General features: G+C 39.4%; 1 protein-coding gene across 5 annotated transcripts in view; it reads left to right on the plus strand.

Annotated features, from left to right (window-relative positions):
* TRIO (trio Rho guanine nucleotide exchange factor) overlaps positions 1-19,302 on the plus strand; it is a 265,761-nt gene that overhangs the window by 67,823 nt on the left and 178,636 nt on the right. For all 5 annotated transcript variants that reach the window (XM_075142475.1, XM_075142469.1, XM_075142472.1 and 2 more), the window contains exon 2: positions 12,542-12,616. In XM_075142475.1, coding sequence (XP_074998576.1) covers positions 12,542-12,616 — 75 coding nt within the window. The remainder of the gene's footprint in view (positions 1-12,541; positions 12,617-19,302) is intronic.

The raw sequence follows: 19,302 nt of genomic DNA on the forward strand, positions 1-19,302 counted from the left end.
TGTGATGTATCAGTTATTGAAACTTTTGGGGAAGTCTTTTATAAAGAAGTTGCAGTCCAGGTCTTGCAGTCTTCTAACTGGATGATCAGTAACACAACGCTGGATTCAACACTCTTTCCCCTGTGCTGAGTCCAGAATACACCCATTATCTGTCTATACACTTTCAAATACCCAAATGAATTGTGCTGGAAAAGGACATGATACGGCTTCATGTTCAAGCTTTCAATAACTGCTAGGCTAAAAAGACTCAGTAAACCTCTCACATGACTTAATTTCTCTGGGTTTTTTTGTTTGTTTTTCAAATAATAGTAGATATGAGAGTTTGGCAATTTGAATGAGATATCAGGGTATTGGAGCTCAAAAGCAAATAAGAATGCTGCTGTGTGACTTGTCTACAACAAAAGTGGCTCTATACCAAAAGCACTGCAGCAGAGTGCTTGTCATTTAATAATGTGTAAAAATAAAAATATTTGCCAAACTAAATAGCGTATCAACTGTTGTTGTGCTCTACTACTGCCATAAACTCGTGTTTTTACCTGATGAGATGGTGTAAGAGGAGGGGGGGAAATAATAAAATAAAGGTGAAAACAGCTAAAGAGAAATCTAATTTCACATTTGTTACTGTTCTACTCTACAAAGTTAATATTTGTAACTAAGCTTGCTATGTTATTTAGAAGTACACTTATGGACTGCTAATTGGTTTTAGAGTTTAAAATCTTCAGAGACAACTTGTGTATCTTTAATCGTGTCAAGAACCGAAGACATCAAGGCAGAGGCATGGTTAAATCTTACTTAGTGCTTTTAAAATACATTGTATACTTCTGAAGTAATGCATTTATATACATGCCAAAGTACATTGCTGCTTTTTAATGCAATTAAAATGTTAGCTCCTATTGTTGTCTCAAAGAGCTTTTCCAGGAAATCATATGCATTTGGAATTTTGTGTAGAGTGAGTCAGTGTCATAGAATACCAACAAACCCATTTTAATCGGGCTTAAATTAGGCCGTTTTTGTGAATTTAATTAAAATATTATAACTTACAGTGCTTGAATCATTGTCATTATCCTGATTTGCAGATGGTATCACATGGTATCTATACCATACTACATAACATTTGGTAAGTCTGAGCATGTTCTTTAAAGGCATGGATCAGAGGTGCTATAACATGCCCATGTGATGAATGCCCTCTATTGAAATAAAATAACATGAAAAACATTTGCTAACGGTGGTATTTTGCAGGTAGTGTTAAAGAGGTGGATGACTGGATTTTTTGGGCATATAACATCTTTGTATTGTCTATGCTCTAGAAGGCTGAAGAGTAAGGCTGATGGGTGAATACTTGCTGCCTGTGCTAACAGAAGAGTAATCGTCTGCGCTTTCGTATTTGAATGAGCACAGCCATATCGGGGTCCATAGATTTGATGTTAAAATTTTGAGCATGAAATAGTGGGAGCTCACAAGTATTTGTTAGACTGGATTTGTTGTGCTGGCAAGTAGTAGGTAGTAGTAAGTTGCAGTCAAGTTTAAATAGCTTTTGTCCAGCTTGGTCTGTAAAATGAGCAAGGTTTCTATGTGATTTTTTTTTTTTTTTTAAATTGAAGGAGAACTTGATTAGCACGCTTGCGAACGTAATGCGGGGTCCCTACTGTAACTGTTGTTCTTAAAGAAATTTGACACTATTTGAGTAGGTATCAGTTGTTTCAATATGCACATCAATACTAAAGCTGTAGAAACAAACAGTTGGATGTCTGAATGCCTTTGGAATATTACGTCTACAGGTTTCTGTCCTAAATAGCATTAGGAGTTGCTTGCTTTGTCTTGTCTGTCTCAGTATTGCATGCTACATAGCCTTAATAAAGATGAGTTTGAAGCTAATTTACTCATGACTTGAGGATAGGTGAGCTGTGAGAAATTCTTCCGTGGTTTTGAGTGCTGAGTTTGGGAGTATGCTTCTGACCAGAGTCGTGAAAGTGCACATGCTGCATTTATAGTAATGTGTATCCATTTACAGAAATGGATGAAAGTGAAGGCAAGATGTTAATCTTGTTCTCATTACAGTAACATAGAAGGAGCTGAGTAAGTGGAGTTTGCGGAGAACACCCAGCCTTGATTTAGGTTAAATTTGTGTACTTCAGTAGCTGTGTTAAATGTAGCTCTAATGAGATTCAGGCTGCTTGCCTTTGTCATCTGAAGGAAATAATCTGCTAGAGCAAATTTGATAAATGAAGAATGAAACCTCCCTCTCTTAGTCATGACGATCTGCAAAATCTTTTCTGTTGATTCTTGAGTGAAATCTGTTCGCAAAGCAAAATGTATTAAGGGTCTTTCGTTTGTTTCTAATGAAATTTCCCAGAGGGATCAGATGGAGAGGATTTTTGACAGGGTGGGGAGAGGAAGGTTTGTGAGACTTCAGATCGCTGATATTTCTGCCTCCGTTAAGGTTTGGGGGATGGAGCCGGGGATGCAGTGTGTGGCAGCGCTCCTCCCGGGCTGAGCGGTGGCTCAGCCCTGCACAAAGCTGATGATGTAATGTGTGCTGCTGCGAGTGCGGCCGTCATGTGGGAGCCATGCTGTCATCGGCTTGCACGCAGACCGAGCTGCGCTGCACTGCTTCCCTATTGCCAAGCCCGTGCGTGGCTCATTTTTGTCTCAGTAGAGCGACTGTTTGCTTTCTTTGCCTTCTGTTGTCTTAAACCTGTATTTTTAATTAATGCGGCATGTGTGTTAAGAATACGAACACACCTGCTTGGAGTAATTCAAGCTGTAATCCTTAAGCAAACGAGACGGGTATTGGACATATTTTTCAGCATTTCGTGCTAATCTTGCTCTCCCTTTTAAAGGCAGGGAGGGAGGGAGGCAGGTTGCTGTTAGCAACCACTTGCATATTAAAAGTGGAATACCCAAGCTTTAATTCCCCTCTGGACTCCTGATCACTCTTCTTTTTTTTTAAAAAAAATTAGTTCATTCTAACCAATAGCATATGTTAATCAGTGTTTTAAATGAAATCGACTCAGTAAAAAGATAAAAAAGGAGAGCAAGGAGAAGCTCTGATGTAAAACTTATTTGCCCCCCTCTAAATGCTTCTAACAGTCACACATCTGAAGCTAGGGGCTGCATAAAAGAAGCTGTGGATGATTCTTTTTCTCTGTTGTTTGAATCAATATGAACTTGACTGGTTTTACGATGCAGGATGAAGAAAAGCGTCTCTCCCTTCCTCCTCCTGTTCATCTTTTCTATGTGCACTGTAATGTAGCAGAGAAGCTCAGATTCATCCTACATTTCCTGTCTCTTGGTGCTCTTACAGCTTGAGCTCCTTACAGCTGCAAACTAATAAAACGGGAATTTGAAGGAATGAGTGCTGTGCACAAATCAAGTTATTTGACATACATCTTGTTGCAAACTGCTAGTTTTGCCACAGAAGGAATATAAAATGTCGTGCAAAAAAATGAAGGGGGAGGGGGAGGAAGGAGTATTCAACAAAAGATGGTTGTTTAAGTACTTATGTCTCCAAATATGAACGTAACCTAGTCTAGTTTTTGCATATGAATCTCCATAAGGTGACAAAAGTGTTGTGAAAATGTGTGCATATTAAAAAAAAAAAAAAAGGGTGGAGAAAAGGGAAAAAATTTGGAAAATAAAACCAGTAAATGCCTAATCTTGGAGTCTATGAATGATAGGAAGCCCAAAAGCAATACTTTGTGCTGTAAAAGGCATTTCTTCTGAAGTATATGCAGTCTGTTTTTTGGTATTTTTGATTGATTTCAGGGCTGATGGAAATAGTTCTTCCTATTGTTGCTCAGGATAAAATAATGCAGGACAATTTTCAATCTGTTTTAGCTTGCTTATTTTTACTGTCCTTGCTGTAGTCTTCATCAATTTCAGTGTGGAAAGAGATTTTTCCAGATGGTGGTTTGGAACAAGAGCCAGAAGGACATGATCTAAAATGTTATGTTCCAGCTGTTGTTGCGCAGAATTTAGAAGCTACTGCCTTTCACTTGATCTGTGTTTTGAACAGAAAAATAAGAAACATTGCTTACAGACCTTGTTGTTAAAACAACTGCATGTTAAGCCAATCTTTTATAGGAGAGTGGGTACCCCCCTGACCACCGTGACAGTGTAGATCCCTTAAGCCATGAGTATCTGTAGCAACAGTCAATAGGGAAAGTATCTGACTGCAGTGAGAGCAGTGTGCTACTGCTGTATTTGAACACCACTACAAAAAGGTTTGCCACCTCAGCAGGGCAGTGAATTGGAGTATTGCAGTGCTTAGAGATGGATGAGCAATTCCCACCAAAACAATCGAACTCCCAACAATGTTGGTAGGACAGCAGGAACAGATTGAACATCCCGAATGGATAGATAAATTTAAGAACACAGTTCCCCGCACTTCAAAGGGGGGAAAATGGTCAGATTTTGATCGTCTGGTCTTAAGTTTCAATTGAAAAATGGACATTTGTACTTCTGGCTCGCACATTTCATAGGATCAAAGGGTAATTCAGGTTGGAAAGGACATCACTACAAAATATGGATAACTAAGGTTCCTGTTACCCAATTAAAAGGAAATTGCAGATTTTTAACAGAGTGATTTAGGATTTGGAGTTTTCTTCAACTTATGTTCTTAAGGCAGCTCTTCAACAAGTTTTGTGGTACATACCTGAGGTAGCTAGTTTCCCAGTAATTGCTCTTTCTTAACTGAGGAACAGATGAGCATGTAAGCTTCCAAGAAAAGGACGGTCACTCAGTTGGTGAATTTGATCTTGCTTGATTATTTGCTGTCAACTACACTAGTAGCCTTTTCTTGTCTCTCATCCCTCTGTATGGCATTGTGCTCCCCCCATAATTTACGGTCAGGAGAGGTGCGTCCTGGTGTCAGGACAAGCCACAGAGGTGTTAAAAATGGTAAGAGAGAACCTCTTACATTTCGCAAAAATGCCAAAACCTGAAAGTGGCTTAAAGAGCTAGTAACCTTCTAATGAATTTCATTTTTTTACTTCAAGGCAATTTCTAAGCTGTCCACTTCTGTGAAGTCCTGGTTGCCATGTGGTAGCACTGCATATCAGCTTGGTACTGATGTGGTGCGATTTCCTGCAGCGCGAATGGAGAGTGCATAGGATGCAAAACAAAACAAGAAGAGAAGAGACATTTCTGTGAGCTGTTGTGATTAAAGTGAGAGTTTGAAGGTGTAATGTTTTCTGATGAGTGGATCTTGAGCCTGATCAGAGCTGAAGTAAGTCAAAAGTGCATTCACATCATACTCCTGGAATTGCTTTAAGTTCAGGACTCGGTTCTTAATGTTAAATGAATAGCTATTAGCTACAACAAATACTTTGCTTAAGCTCATGACTATGGCTGCTGGAACAACACTGAAATCATGCCCCTCTGGTTATATGCCTCTAAGCTGTGTCCTTGTTGGAGTCACCTGGAGGCTTTAGAATCTGGACTGAGAAAAAGTGAATGAATAAATGATGAATGCTAAGTTTACTGATGTTGCCCAGTGATCTGTATGTCATTTAAAAAAACTGCTGGTAGTTCCTTGTTTGCTCCTAAAAAGAAAGATGCGTGGTCTTAAAGATGCCATGACAGGCATACTTAAGTTAGTGTTCCTGAGGTGAATTGCCAGTATACCTGTTGAAACTGGTCATCTGCAAGTTCACGAAGCTTCGGAGAAGACAAAAGAATTGCAGTCTTTGCCATAATTTCCCTTGAATTCTCTTGCTTTGTTGCAATGTGAAAGATGGTGTGAGGTTGCTGAGCAGCATTGAATATAGGCAATGTCTATAACGGGAAGTGATAACAGTGCAGTTGGTGAATTGACAGCTCTGATTGCTCTATGAATCTTTTACTTGCGTACAAAAGTATGAATTTATAGTTAAGCTTACCATAAAATTGAAATTGGCACTTAAAATGCCTGAGTTAAAATCAAGAAAAGCTATCAGTAATCCCATACACACACTAACTTTAGCTACATTTTGCTTCCCTTTGCCAACCCTTTGGGTTGTATTCTCAATTAGTGCTGGGTTTTGCCATTTTCTGCTTTATGAAAGTTCAGTTTTCTTTCTCATGTTTACCTCAGTAGTCTGATTTCATTTGTAAACCCAAGAACTTGTGGAGTTCAGCAATAATTTTTTCCAAATCTGATTGAAGGAAAGAATCAAATGGTTCTACTGACTTAATCTGTACTGTTTTCTATATAGTAATTTCAGAGTAAGGATGTAAAAGGCTTCACAATGGCTGCTTGTGAATCTCCTCATATCTTGTTTAAAATTATTTTTCATGGAATAATTCCATCTTTAGAAATTTGCAGACTGTCCTATTTTAAAAACCTGTCCATGGCAAAATTGGAGAAGCCTTGTGCTCTCTTTCTGGACACTTGAAAAACATGGGAGGTAGTGTATAAATTAACTTGCAGCTGAGGTTTATCATAGTTGTTAACTGATAAGCAAAGTTGAATAAATCTATGGATTTCTAGGATTTAAAATCAACGTCATCATCTTGTGACATGGGGGAAGAAAAAGGGCAAATAATGAAACCTTAATGAGTCTAACAATGCACTAATTTTATTATATTGGAGCTTCTCTATTCCTTCTTTTGTTTTGGTTTTTTTTTGCCTTTTTGCTTAATTAACTAGAAGGCAATTTCTCTTGAAATTTAGCTAGGATGGCTTTACAATTAAAGGGAGGAATAGCTCAGATTTCAGAGTCATGTAGTTGATGTAATTCATGCTGTGAAACAGAGGCGATGCTAAAGACAGCAACGTCTTGGATCCTTTTTGCTTAAATGTTGACTAGCTATGATTTTGAGATTCTCTGTTCCAAGGTGAAGCGTAATCAACACAAAGGGGACCAGTGGATGCAAGGAGTTGTGCAGAACGGTTTGCAGTTCCTGCTGCCTTACCTACATGCAGGAAGTTGCTGCTGGGCTAGGAAACAGTCTCTTCCCCACCCATGGAAGTTGTTTTATCTCTCATCTTCTAGCAAATATTTCTTTCCACTTAGGACTAACCTAAATCAGTCCAATTATGACCTAACTCCCTCATTACCTGAACTGTGGCATTAACATAATGGTTCTGAGTGCCGCTATTGCACTTTTTTCCTTCCTATAGAACTTAGCAGAGTGTGTGGATTTTTGAGCAGAAGCCTATCAGAGCAGGTCCTTTGAAGAGAGTACTCTGTTGGAAAATAACTCGATGAAAGAGGTTTCTCTGGTGTGGGATGGGATTTCTGTCAAAGAAGAGGTGGGGATTAGAAGGCTGGTGCTGGAGGGAGCAGCCTGGCAGATAAGGCACTTGCTTACTGTCAGTGACACGACACATGGAGTCATTCTTCTGCAGTCCAAAGAGAGCCTAAAGCATTGATGTATTCTGGATCGAGTCTGGCTTTTTTTGTTCACCCCTGTGAAAAGGTCTTGTTTTTATGTCGCAAGGTGAAAAGCAGTTGCGTTCTTAAAGGTGCGAGTTTTCAGGGTGAGAGCATTCCCTTTTTTGTTTGTGTTTTTTTCTAACCATGTTTCAGAAGAGTTTCAAGTCAGTTGTGTGTGTGACAGCAATGGATGAGTGCTTCGTCAACCTCTTAGCAAAGAGATGCTGCTCTTAGCCTCAATTTCCAAGTCTTTTTGCTGTCTTAATTTCTGTTTCTGTAATTTGTGTTTGTTGCCATAACTGGACGGTGCACATGACTGAAGATACCTTCAAAGTAACAAAGACTTCTATGTTCCTGGGGCAGCGACGCATCTTTGGGGAAGCTGTTTCCAGCGTTTTGTTGTATTGCAGTTCTGTAACCAAATTGTTAGCTTAAGAGATGTGTTTAAGGCAATTTTATCAGCTCCCTTTAATTGTGTGGCTGACTAGTTACTGATCATAGCAGTGCAAGATGCTTAACAGTTACCTTGTTTCCTGTGTCTGAAGGGCGCCTCAGCCTTAGACTAATACAGTCTTTGTCTTGGATGTGTGAACTACCACACAAGGTACCCGTTTTTGTTACTGCTCTAAAAGGTGACTTGCTCACCGCATTTCAGTGCCCGTGGGAAATTTCAGCAAGTTGCGTACCCAGGGGAGCAGCAGAGTTATAGGAACGCTGTGATTTCCAGGCAAAAGGTGGCTCCTTTACGCTGGGTTACTCTCGTCTCCAGGGCACTGCAGCTCTGCAGCCAGGTCTTCGCCACGGGATTTGGGAACGCTTGCAGCCCAAGTGAGAGGGGGCTGCCCTGACCATTTGGGTAAAGGCTCTCAGAAACCTCCTAAGGTGGTACCTCTACCCAGGAATGCTGTCTTTTCATGGGTCTTTCAACTTGGATAAATTAATATATTGCAGCAAAATATCTTAGCTTCATACAGTATGAGAAAAAGGATTAGTACAGACAATTTAGTTTGTTAAATTTGGCTGGCTGATGGTGTCTTCTGGCTCTGAAGTTGTGGGGGCAAAGAGGAGATGGTGTGTTTGTGGGGAAGACTTCTTCATTTTCTAGTGTATACATCTTTATAAAAAGTTTTGGTGACTTTCTTTTGCTTCTTTCTTGTTTGCATGTTTTAAAGATCTTTAGTTGTGTGATACAACATTTCAATAATCACTGCTCTGTGATAACAGACTCTTGTTTTAGTAGAAGGCCGTATTGATATAACTTGGCATTGTGTAATTCTGAAAGCTTCACGAGGCGGGAAAAAAACCCTCTTAAATTGAAATGGACTACCTAGTCGTGTGTTACTTAATCTACTGAAGTTGAATATTAATTAGCATAATTTGAACTTCTTCCCTCTTGACTGGTAGTTAGGGAAAAGTGTCTGTATGATGTATGAGACAACAGAAGGGCATATACTACCTACTAAAAATGTGAAACTGTAAAATGAGTATTCCTTTAATAGGTATTGAAAATATCAAGGGTGGTTTTCCTGTTTAAGACTAAAATTGTCTTTAAAAAGATACTAGTGTAGGATTTATTATTAAAAAAACACATTTTTAAAATAAAAATGCCTTATTAGGTGAACTGGATAGTGGAAGGAACAGCATAAATATGTGCCATATATGCATATACATCGTGCTTTCAAAAGAGAAGCGTGTCCTGTGGGAATGAAAGCCCATTTGTATTTCATGCTTGCCAAGCTGTGCCACGCAGGGTTGGGTCGTGCTCTTCCGTGGAGCTCTCCATGCCGGGAGCGGGTCTTTGCCGACACCTCTGCTCGCTCCATCGCTGCCGTGGTGGGCTGTGCGATGGGTGATGGGGCTGCGGGCACTGCAGCGGCACCGCGGCGGCGAGAGCTGCAGCCAGCCAGCCGGGGAAGGATGACATCACCTCCAGGAACATGTGATGCAGCCGGCTGGCGCGGAGGTTGCTGAGCTGAGTAGGGAGAGATTGGTGCAGATATTTATGGCATTTCATTTGAGTGCGGTAAATGCCTTTTAATTTTTTTTTTTTAAATGAAATCCCCATAATTGCAACTGTTTTGTGGTGTAGAGGCTTTAAAAAAGGTGGGGAGAACCCACCCCAAGCCCTTAAGACCTGCTTGTATTGCTGTTTTTTTGTTTTATTATTGCTCTGTTGGAGATAAAAATATGATACTTTCTTGCCGTATTCGCCCTCTTTGCTCCCCAGCATTTTTTCATCAGTTGTAATCCCCACAGTCTTTTCAGTTAAGCTTTAACACTGGAGAACTGGAATAAAAATAGGCTGTTTAGAGCAGCAGGAATATGATAATCCAAGGCAGTCAGCCTTAAGGATATGCAGATCCAGAACATGAGCCAAGTACTAACTATTTGCTAGGGTGTTTACCTTGAGCAGCCCCTTAATAGTCAAAAAAATGTTAGCTAAATGTTTCTTGCTTCTTACATGCCACAGGCAAAGTAAAATGTGCAGCTACTGCGCATCATCTGAGGTAAAGTAGTTTAAGGGCTTAGAAATCTGAGCAAGCAAGTTGCGGTAACATCAGTGTCTTGGGTAATTTTGCGCTAAGATAGACAGCAAAGTACAGTACTAGTTTCTGCATGCTTTTTAGGTGAGGAGAAAGTGTTTTCTACCTCTGAATTTACTGTAAAGGAAAGGAATCGCCATGGTTGATATGGAAGCTGAGCATGCTAAATTGGCATTAAGCTTATGGTGGGTAGCTCAAAGGACGTTAAAAAAATTTAACTCTGGAAGTGTGCCTGTATGCCTTTGCAGTCAACTGAAGCCCAAATATTTCAAGGTAGAAAAAGGTATTTGCTGTCTTTTTAGATGAGTTATTTAAACCCAAGGTTTTTCTTAAAGTCTTGTTTAAAGCTTTAGTCCGTACTAAATGAAAACTTAGTAGGAACAAAACTGTAGGCAGTTTCAGTAAAAGGTTGACAACCCATGGCCAGTACTCTGGAGGAAGGAATAATGCAAGAGCTGTCTTAGACTCCTGAGAGTCTAAGCGCAAAGGTGAAAGAAATAGCTGTGTCCCTCTGTGTCGGTCTGGAGTTGCTGTATAATTGCAAAATTTTGTCCGTCCTGTAGAAACCCTCCATGCAGCATGGTTACCCAAGGAACCGGTTTTCCTGGTCTAGACTTTCTGAGAATGTGTATCGAATTTTGGGTTTGTTTTCGGTTTATGGTGTTCATAGAAAAACAGGGAACTTAGCCAATGGCCGGAAGAGGATTTGTTTAGTTTTCTTTTGTTTGTACTCTGTGGGTGCTGAGACAATGTCCTGGTTGAACACTTCAGTTACGGTGAACTGGAGGGACCCATTGCTGATAGACGTTTGTCTAAATGCATTTTTTAAAAATCCCCAGTCATGGATAGTCCATAGTCTTCCACACTCTATCCCGTGTGCTGCTTCACAGTTCTTCCCTTTACAAAACTTTCTACCATCTAAAGTAAAACCTCTTGCTGTAATTCTAGCCAGCTTACTTTTGCCACTAGACTTCATGTGTTTTGAGGACTGCTACCATGTCTCCCCTCAGTTCTTCAGACTAAACAGTGTCATTAGGTTTCATCCTTCCTCATAGCTCATGACATGTAAACAACTGACCATCTTTGTCCCTTGGGTGTTCTGTTTGGTGTGGCCTGGGTCTCTTTTGAAGGGTAGTGCCCATAACTAGATACTGTAGTGGCACAGAAGTCTCAGAATTGCTGGCTGGAATAGAAAGCCTGTGATGTAATTTACATATATGATGCCATTATTTACGAATCTTATGTTACTTGATGACACCAGTACGATACCTTCAGGTTTTAGCTCTGAAGTGCACAGCTCTTTCGTTAAACCTCAGAGCCTGAGACCAAAGAATATGAAACATTTGGATATTTTTGAGGAGGAAGAGAAATTATGGCCTCCCTGCTGGGCATCAATGACAGCTTCTGCTGCCATCTCTAGAGGGATTGTGGCCCTTTTGCACGGAAGAACAACAACATATTTTAGAAAAGACTGCCACATGTACACTAGAGCTTGCTCTTGTAAGATTTCCCTGAAACTATAAATAATTAAGAAGCTTATTTTACCTTCTAAATAGCTCAAACTGTTGCTTTTAAGGAACACAACTACTGTGCCGTAGCAGGCTATTTGGGCCGCCTTACTTAACAGCACTTCTGGGCTTCAACAGTGATAGAGAAGTGCGTGCTTCCCCCTTACCCCAGAAGAGGTATTTTCTTCAGAAATGAGATTTTTAGAGAAGTACGTGAATCCAAAGAGACAGGGAGGGATCATACAGACAGTTGAAGTGTGGGTACAAAACCACCCAATTTTTATAAGATGAACAAGATTGGCCCAAAAGGGACCAATTCTGTATTGTACAGGTCAATATGGAATATAAGGTCAAAAGTAAAATGCTTCCTAAATCTCCCCTATTAAAGAAGGGAGAAGTTTAGAAATGTAATGGAAGTAGAGAGGAGGGACAAGCTGGTGATGTGCTGCTTTGCAACATTGACTGCAATCACTCACCTTGGGGGCCATTTCAAACTCCATGGGTGTATAGCGTTAACGTGACAAAACACTGCTCCTGCCACGCAGCCGCAAAGACACAGTTGAGAGCTTTATCTCCCAATTCTGCTTACAGAAGTCACGTCAGGAAAGTTGCATGTAAAGACTGTTGGGATTTTTTGGGGGGTCTTTTTGTGTGGTGTTTTTTGGGGGGCTGGGAAATTTTGGGGTTTTTTTTGGTTGGGTTTGGTTTGTTGTTTTTTTTTTGACTGGTAATTGTTCTAAAGGTACCTACTCTTAATAGCTTGATACTACTCCTCTCTGCTAGAACAAAAACTGAAAGTGAGATTTGGAATGCCTAAACGCAACAGGATCCAACTGATAGTTTTTATTTACTGATGAAAAAGGCTAATTCCAGTATCCTGTTTTCTACCGAGGCTTGCTAACAGACCATGCTATTTGTGTTAAGCTAGTCAAAGCGATGACTTGTTCATTAATATATTTTAAAAGTTTAGTTTATTTTTTTGCAACATTTTAGTGTAAGGATATCTTAATTCCTGTAATCATAACATTCAGATTATATTCCAAAGGTAAATGTTTTACAGTGCATTCATTACATGTAGAAGCTGAGCTTGTCTGAATTTCTGACTAATTATCTTGTCTTTTCCTTTTTTCAGGGTTTCGCAAAAATGATGAAATGAAGGCTATGGAAGTATTGCCAATTTTAAAGGAAAAAGTTGCATACCTTTCAGGTACAGTTATTTTCTTCTGTTGTGGAATGTATAACTGTGTTGTTAGTCACATGTAAAATGGTATTTTAAATACTTTAAATATCATTACAAAAGTCATGGAAAGCTAGGGTAGCACCTATTCCAGTTGGGTATCTCAAACATAACATGAGCATTGTGAAAGGATCTGTAATAAAGAGGATAATGTGTGCTTGTTGTCATCCCAGTCGTGTCCTGTCCCCCCTGCATATCCAACAGCATTATTTAGAACAACCTAGAACAACCTGCTGTACTGTAGTCATATTCCTTCTCTTATTCTGCTGGAGAGTTTTACAGAGATGGCTTTGTTACTGGCCCATCTGAAGCACTGGAGAAATACCTCTGTTGCAGAGGTGAAATTTCAGTGCATATCTTCATGGTGAAATGAGTTAGCATCTAATTTTAGCTATCTCCAGTATATACCTTGAAGTTGGTTGGTTACTTAACAAGGAATAGCAAGAGGATTTAAAAGAGGGATTTAGCTGAATAAATATCATAACATATTCTATAACTTGATAAGTAACTTTACTTGATGGAATGATGGCTGAGGTGCTTATTCTTGTGAAGTGCATTTTGGTGTGACTTTCTGAAGTAAGTACTTCCAAACCTGTTGGGATTAGACAACATCATTCTCTTTGCCATAATCTTAGTGTCAAATGATTTAGAGGACAGTCTCATAATGAAAGTGGGTTTTTTTTTTGGATGAATAATTTGTCAAAAACTCCAAAAATGAAGCTCTTATCTGTAAATATTAAAACATACAAAATGATCCCTGAAATTGCAGTCTTTAGAGATTTGCTGTGCATGGATGCTCATGCTTGCAAGTACAGTGTGTAGTTCACAGAACTTAATCCTGTCCACTCTGCTGAGTCAATAGAGGTGTAAAGCAAAAAAGATGTTTTTTTTAAAAGGTCCTGGCAACTGTAATGAATGATCTAACAGAGCGCCCAGAGCCAATTTCCCTGGTAGTGTGGGAAGAACCAATTCTTCTGCTTATGAATTGTAGTGCTGATGAAGGCTTGCTTAAAGCTGTATTTTCAGAGGGAAAGAAGAGAAAAAGGAGTTAAGCACAGTATTTCAATCCCTCATTACTCTTTTTTGGACTTTGCTTTACGGCACTTAATGAAAATGTAGTCAGTTTCCATTCCAAAACCTCTGAATTCCCAGGTTATCCAGAACTTAGTTTAATCCCCTTAGAAGGGATCTGAAAGATGATAGGTGTTCTCTAATGTTAGTTTGTAAGCATATGGCATTCTTAAAAGGCATTATTTCAGTGAAAGTGAAGCGGGCCAAATGAAAGCTGAAGATAAATTTAAGGGGAGATGATGGATTATGAACTGGAGCAGATGAGGTGCAGGCAGGAAGAAGTGGTTGCCAACTTGCCTGTGTGAAGGTAGCAACTTCTGACAGAAGAATGGAGCAAACAGCTGTAGGCAGCAAGACTGGCCGGAACTGATCTGCCAAAATCAGTAGTTTCACATTTCCATTGCAAGTGGAGCTCAAATGAAATGAGATATGTTAGTAGTGCAAATGGCTTAAAAAAACCAAACAACAACCCACAACAAAACAAACAAAAAACCCCCTAACAAAACTACCACCACTACTAGGGCTTAACCATTGTGGAACTAGAACTGTCAAGCTCTATACTTGGGAACGCAAAGGTAAGGAAGACTGTTGGATTTACTGACTTACAGAGGCTTTCAATGTACCTAATTTTTTTTCTTCAAAGGTACAACTTTTGCTCAAGTACTTGGTTTTAACATTTGTAAGTACAATAACTGATTAAGGTCTGTAGAAGTAGGACAAATTTATTGGGGATATCTCTACTAAAACTCTATCTAAAGATAACTTAAGTTATGTCTACTAAAACTCTAAAAGTCCCATTAAGCCTAAGGCATCCACAAACATCACTATAATTTTTGTATTTTGTTCTCCCTCATTTATATTGGAGTTCTGGTAGAGTTGTTGCAACATGTTCATTGGTGATTGTCAAGTACCTTCTCAAGTAGAAATGAAGTATGACAATCAACAGTGCAAAGAAACAGTTCTTTTTTATAGAGCAGGAAAGTTACACAAATAACACAGTCTGAAAAAAAATTCATGAAGTGTTTGAGATCCTCAGTTCACTTCCCCAGTCTTTTCTCTGCCTTTCTCTGCTGAGACCTTCCTTCTCCAAGTTAAATGAGTAAGTATGGGCTGTATAGCAGTATATTCATCTTTGTGTTCTTAGAATAAAGACACTGATCTTTCCACAATGCTGACTTTCTTAAGCACTTCTTGAGACCTGCTTATTGTGAGATGGACACATAAGGGTGAGCCATCTTATGGAGAGACCTGGACAGGCTGGAAGAGTAGGCTATCAAGAACAGTATGAAGTTTAACAGAGACAGGTGCAGAGTCCTCCACCTGGGTCAGAATAACCAAAGAGCCCAGTACAGGCTAGGGTCTGTGTGGCTGAGGAGCAGCCTTGCTGAAAGGGACCTGGGGGTCCTGGTGGACAAAAAGCTGAACATAAGTCAGTACGGTGCTGCTGCAGCAAAAAAAGCAAATTGGATCCTGGGCTGCATTCACGGGGGCATTACTAGCAGGGATAGAGATGTGATTATCCCAATCTACTCAGTGCTTTTGAGGCCACACCTGGAGTACTGTGTCCAGTTCTGGTCCCCACAATTAAAGAAAAACGCAAGCAGACTGGAGAGGGTCCGCAAGAGGGCCACGAAGATGATCAAAGGGCTGGAGAACCTGTGCTATGAGGAAAGACTGAAGGAGTTAGGTCTTTTCTCCCTGGAGAAGAGAAAGCTCAGGGGGGTACCTTATCACAGTATTCCAGTACTTAAAGGACAGCTACAAAGAGGATGGAGGTGCTCTCTTCACAAGGTGCTACATGGAGAAGACAAGGGGCAACAACTGTTTCCACCGTATGCATCTCCTAAGCTATTCTTGAGATGATGTTTTGATCCAATGAGAAATCTTGGTGTTTTAATCAAGTTAAAGCTCTTGGTAACAGGTACCTCCCACTGAGGTACCACTTTTACTCCAAGTGTACTATGTTGTTATTAAACTGTATTGATGAGAGTTTCCCTTTTCTCCTCCAGCAGGTACCTCTTCGATCTGTGTTAGGCTGAGTTAGGCTGTAATTCTATATTGCTTTGTTTCAGTCTTTGCTTTTCATTTATTCCTTTCATTTGTTTTCAGGTGGATATATTTAACAGATCTACTCAACGTAATTTCTTTTTTTTTGCACAGTCCGAGTACTTCATCACTTTGCAAAAACTATTAAAGTAGTTGCTCTTCCTCTGCCACAAATCGCAGTATATCTGATGTGGTTCACTTTTGCTTTCTCCTTCATCATCACAATCCAGTTTAGCCCCCTTTATTGAGCTGTAAATGATGTGTTTTTGTAAGTGAAAAAAGAGTGGATTTTTCATAATTTAGTGTATCTGAAGATGCATTTAGATGGAAGAGAATTCTTTCTCCTTGCCTCTGTTATCTGTAGCACCAGCCAGGATCGTTTAAAAAAAAAAAAATAAAAAAAAAAAAAGGTGAATTTAGAAGTAAATTTTGTGCAACAAACAATGTACAAATGAGGACTATGGTGCAGATAAGTCATCTGGACTTGTTAAAATCTGTGTTCCTTGCATATCTTAAAATATGTTAGTGTAACTGTGATGCTCAAACTGTTAAAGAAAGGTAAAGTTAATGATTGGATGACAGTTGGAGTGAGAAGGAAAGATGTAGTCTCTGAAAATTCAATTCTGAAACAGATCTTGAAGCAGGTTTTTTTTTTTTTTGCTAGGGCAGGAGGCAAAGTAGTACAGAAGAACAAATACTTCTGTGAAGTATTCTGTATATAGGTTGATAACTGCAAAGTCCCAAAGCTCACCAAGCTAGCCTGAATTCTGTTATCTGTACATATTGATTCAGGAATAAATTCTGTATTGGAAGTACCTGTCCTTCATGAAACCAGTCTGACAGACTGGACTGCTTTATCTTGTGTTGGTCAAAGTAACAAAATAACTTGATGTGTAGAATGCAGATGCTTGGGTGCAGCTTCCCTGTGAATCCTGTGTTGTTTTTCTAAAATTGCCAACAAAATGGTTCTCAAACAAAAACAACAAAAGGGGGAGGGGGGGAAGAGAAAAAGCTTCCTTGAACTGATTTTCACCTAACTGGGAAATAATTTGCTTAAGTACTGCGTGTCTCACCACCTGAAATAGAAAAACCTCCTAGAGATGTAACCATGAAGTATGAATGGAGTCTTGGATGCAATTTTTTTGTTAAGTTTAAACTGAAGTCTGTTGAAGTACAGATGCTCTCACATCTCTACACATACTTACACGAGGAGAGCATTTTCTTACAAGGTGCAGTTATCTTGGTTTCAGATGAGGAAATAGCATTTGATAACTTGTCCTGCTTTTCAAACATGCCATAAAAGCCCACTGTTTGGCTTTACCTAAGTACTTTGAAACTAGGTAAAAACGGCATTTCCTGAAAAAACTGCACTACTCAGCCTGTTGGATTTTGGTGCCATTTGGAGTCCATTGACAAGATTGCTGTTAGTGATGTGCACTAGACAGAAGTGATTCATGTCGGGTGATTGTGAATGGATCAGCTACTCATATGACACATCTTGCCATAAACAGAGAGAATATCTCAGTACTGTGGGGGTTTGGTATAAAAGGAAAGGGGTAAAAATGGAAGTCCCACCGATGAAAGTAGTAGCTTAATATGTTTTTGTTAAACCAAGACAAATAGAGGGCTGAGCTGGATAAAAACTATTGTGAGACAGGAAATTCCCACCTGATGCCTCATACATTGTTGCTTTTAACGTTCCTCTTTGTGTATGACACAGGAGCATGAGGAACAAAGGAAATGAGAGTTGTTTATTGGAAAAGGCCTAAGAAAGCTTTCAATATAGCTGATGAAAAACCACAAGTCTTAGGGACTTTTTTGCTTAATATTTACAATTTTGGTATCTGGTTTAAGACTGGATAGTGAAATTCTTTTCACCAAAAATCAAGGCTGTATTAATCTCTTAATTACTCATCTAGACCTGAAATTTGTGCAACAGATTTTGTCTTCAGCGTACAAAAATTTCAGGATATGATTTATGAGAAATCTAAGCACCATACTTTAAAAGTGGTTTTTCTCTGTGGTGTATGTGGAGCTGGAAGCCAACTGAAGTGGCATCCAAAATGACATAAAGGATATAGGTTTGTTTCCTCTGCCATGTTGGAAAAATGCATGATAGAGGAGTTGCTGTGTGGGAAAGGCCTGGAGGATTGACCTGAGGTGACTGCGTGTAACAAGGCATTTGTTTTAAACGCTTAGAGCGCGTTAAAGACAATTCAGCGTATGCTCTTCCCTGCTGGCTGCTGCTTTTTAAAGAAGAATTTCCACCCTGAGCAGTTGAGCACTTTTTCTGGGGGGTTGGAATCAGTAGTGTTTACCAGTTGAAACATAAATTTTTAAGATCCTTAGCTGATGGCCTGCGGTGCACTGAGGAGAGCATTGAGGGCTGCAGCAGACTTTCAGGTAAGTTTGGTAGCTTTGGAGCCCAGTGATCACTCTGGAGCTGAGTGGAGGCCTGGGCTGTTGGACTCTCAGTGTTGTCATTTATCCTTCCTCTCTCTTGTGGCTTCTGTCTTGTTTTTTATCCTGTCATTTGCTATGTAAAAATCCTCAAAGCGCTCTGCTTGGCAAGTGGGTCAGGATGGTCAAGACCAGATTTGCCTCTCTCTATTAGAATGATACAACTCAATTGTTTTTAATCTCTTGTCCCACTTAAGAGGGTCATGGAAGATAAGAATATGAATTTCCTTTTAAGTTTAGGTTTCTGGTATTGCAGCTTGACAGAAATTCAAAGCTGCTTTTGCTTCTTCTGAGTTTCATTTGGTGTCTCCCGAGTAACATGTCCAGTGCAGACAATCCCTGGAGACCTTGACAGCTAGGCTTAGTGTCTCTAGCAAGCACATGCAGACTGTTGCAGGAGGATAGTGATGAATTTTTGAGTGACTGGTTTTATTAATTTGCTTTTGGCCTTCCTTTCTAAGGGATTTTTTTAAAACTTCGTTTAGTAAGATGGATTTACAACGAGCAGCTGATTTACAATGAGAAATCATTCAGGACAGAGAATGGTGTTTTTCTGCATTTCCATGGGACAGGAGAAAACAGTCCACACATCTGTGGTTGAGAACATATATGTGAAATTTAGCTTGTAAGAATGTGTCTGTGCTATTATACAAGTGTTGATAAAGACAGCCTACTGACTTGAATTTATCATTTAGTAATAGTAACATTTAGATGTCACTAGCAAGGGGTTGAATATGAAATTGCATTTTAATGTTCAACTACAGTAAGTCTGTGCAATGTAATGAATGAGATTAATACATTTAAGTGGAACCACTCAAAGTCAGATTTTTTGCTTTACATATTAAGTGGATACAGATTTTCCTGCATTGCTAACAAAATTAAAAACTATAAACTGACAATTCAGAATCTGCACATCAGAACAGGGTAAAAATATAAATTAAATGCTTAAATAGTATCCATCTACTCATCTAGTATATGCATTGGGTCTGAAATACTACACACCTAAACTCTGTGCTAGTAATGAAATTAACGCTGAGTATCCTCTAAATACTTGCCTACGAAGTACCATAACTCTATAT

This window comes from Calonectris borealis, chromosome 2 (assembly GCF_964195595.1).
Source record: "Calonectris borealis chromosome 2, bCalBor7.hap1.2, whole genome shotgun sequence".
Lineage (NCBI taxonomy): Eukaryota > Metazoa > Chordata > Aves > Procellariiformes > Procellariidae > Calonectris > Calonectris borealis.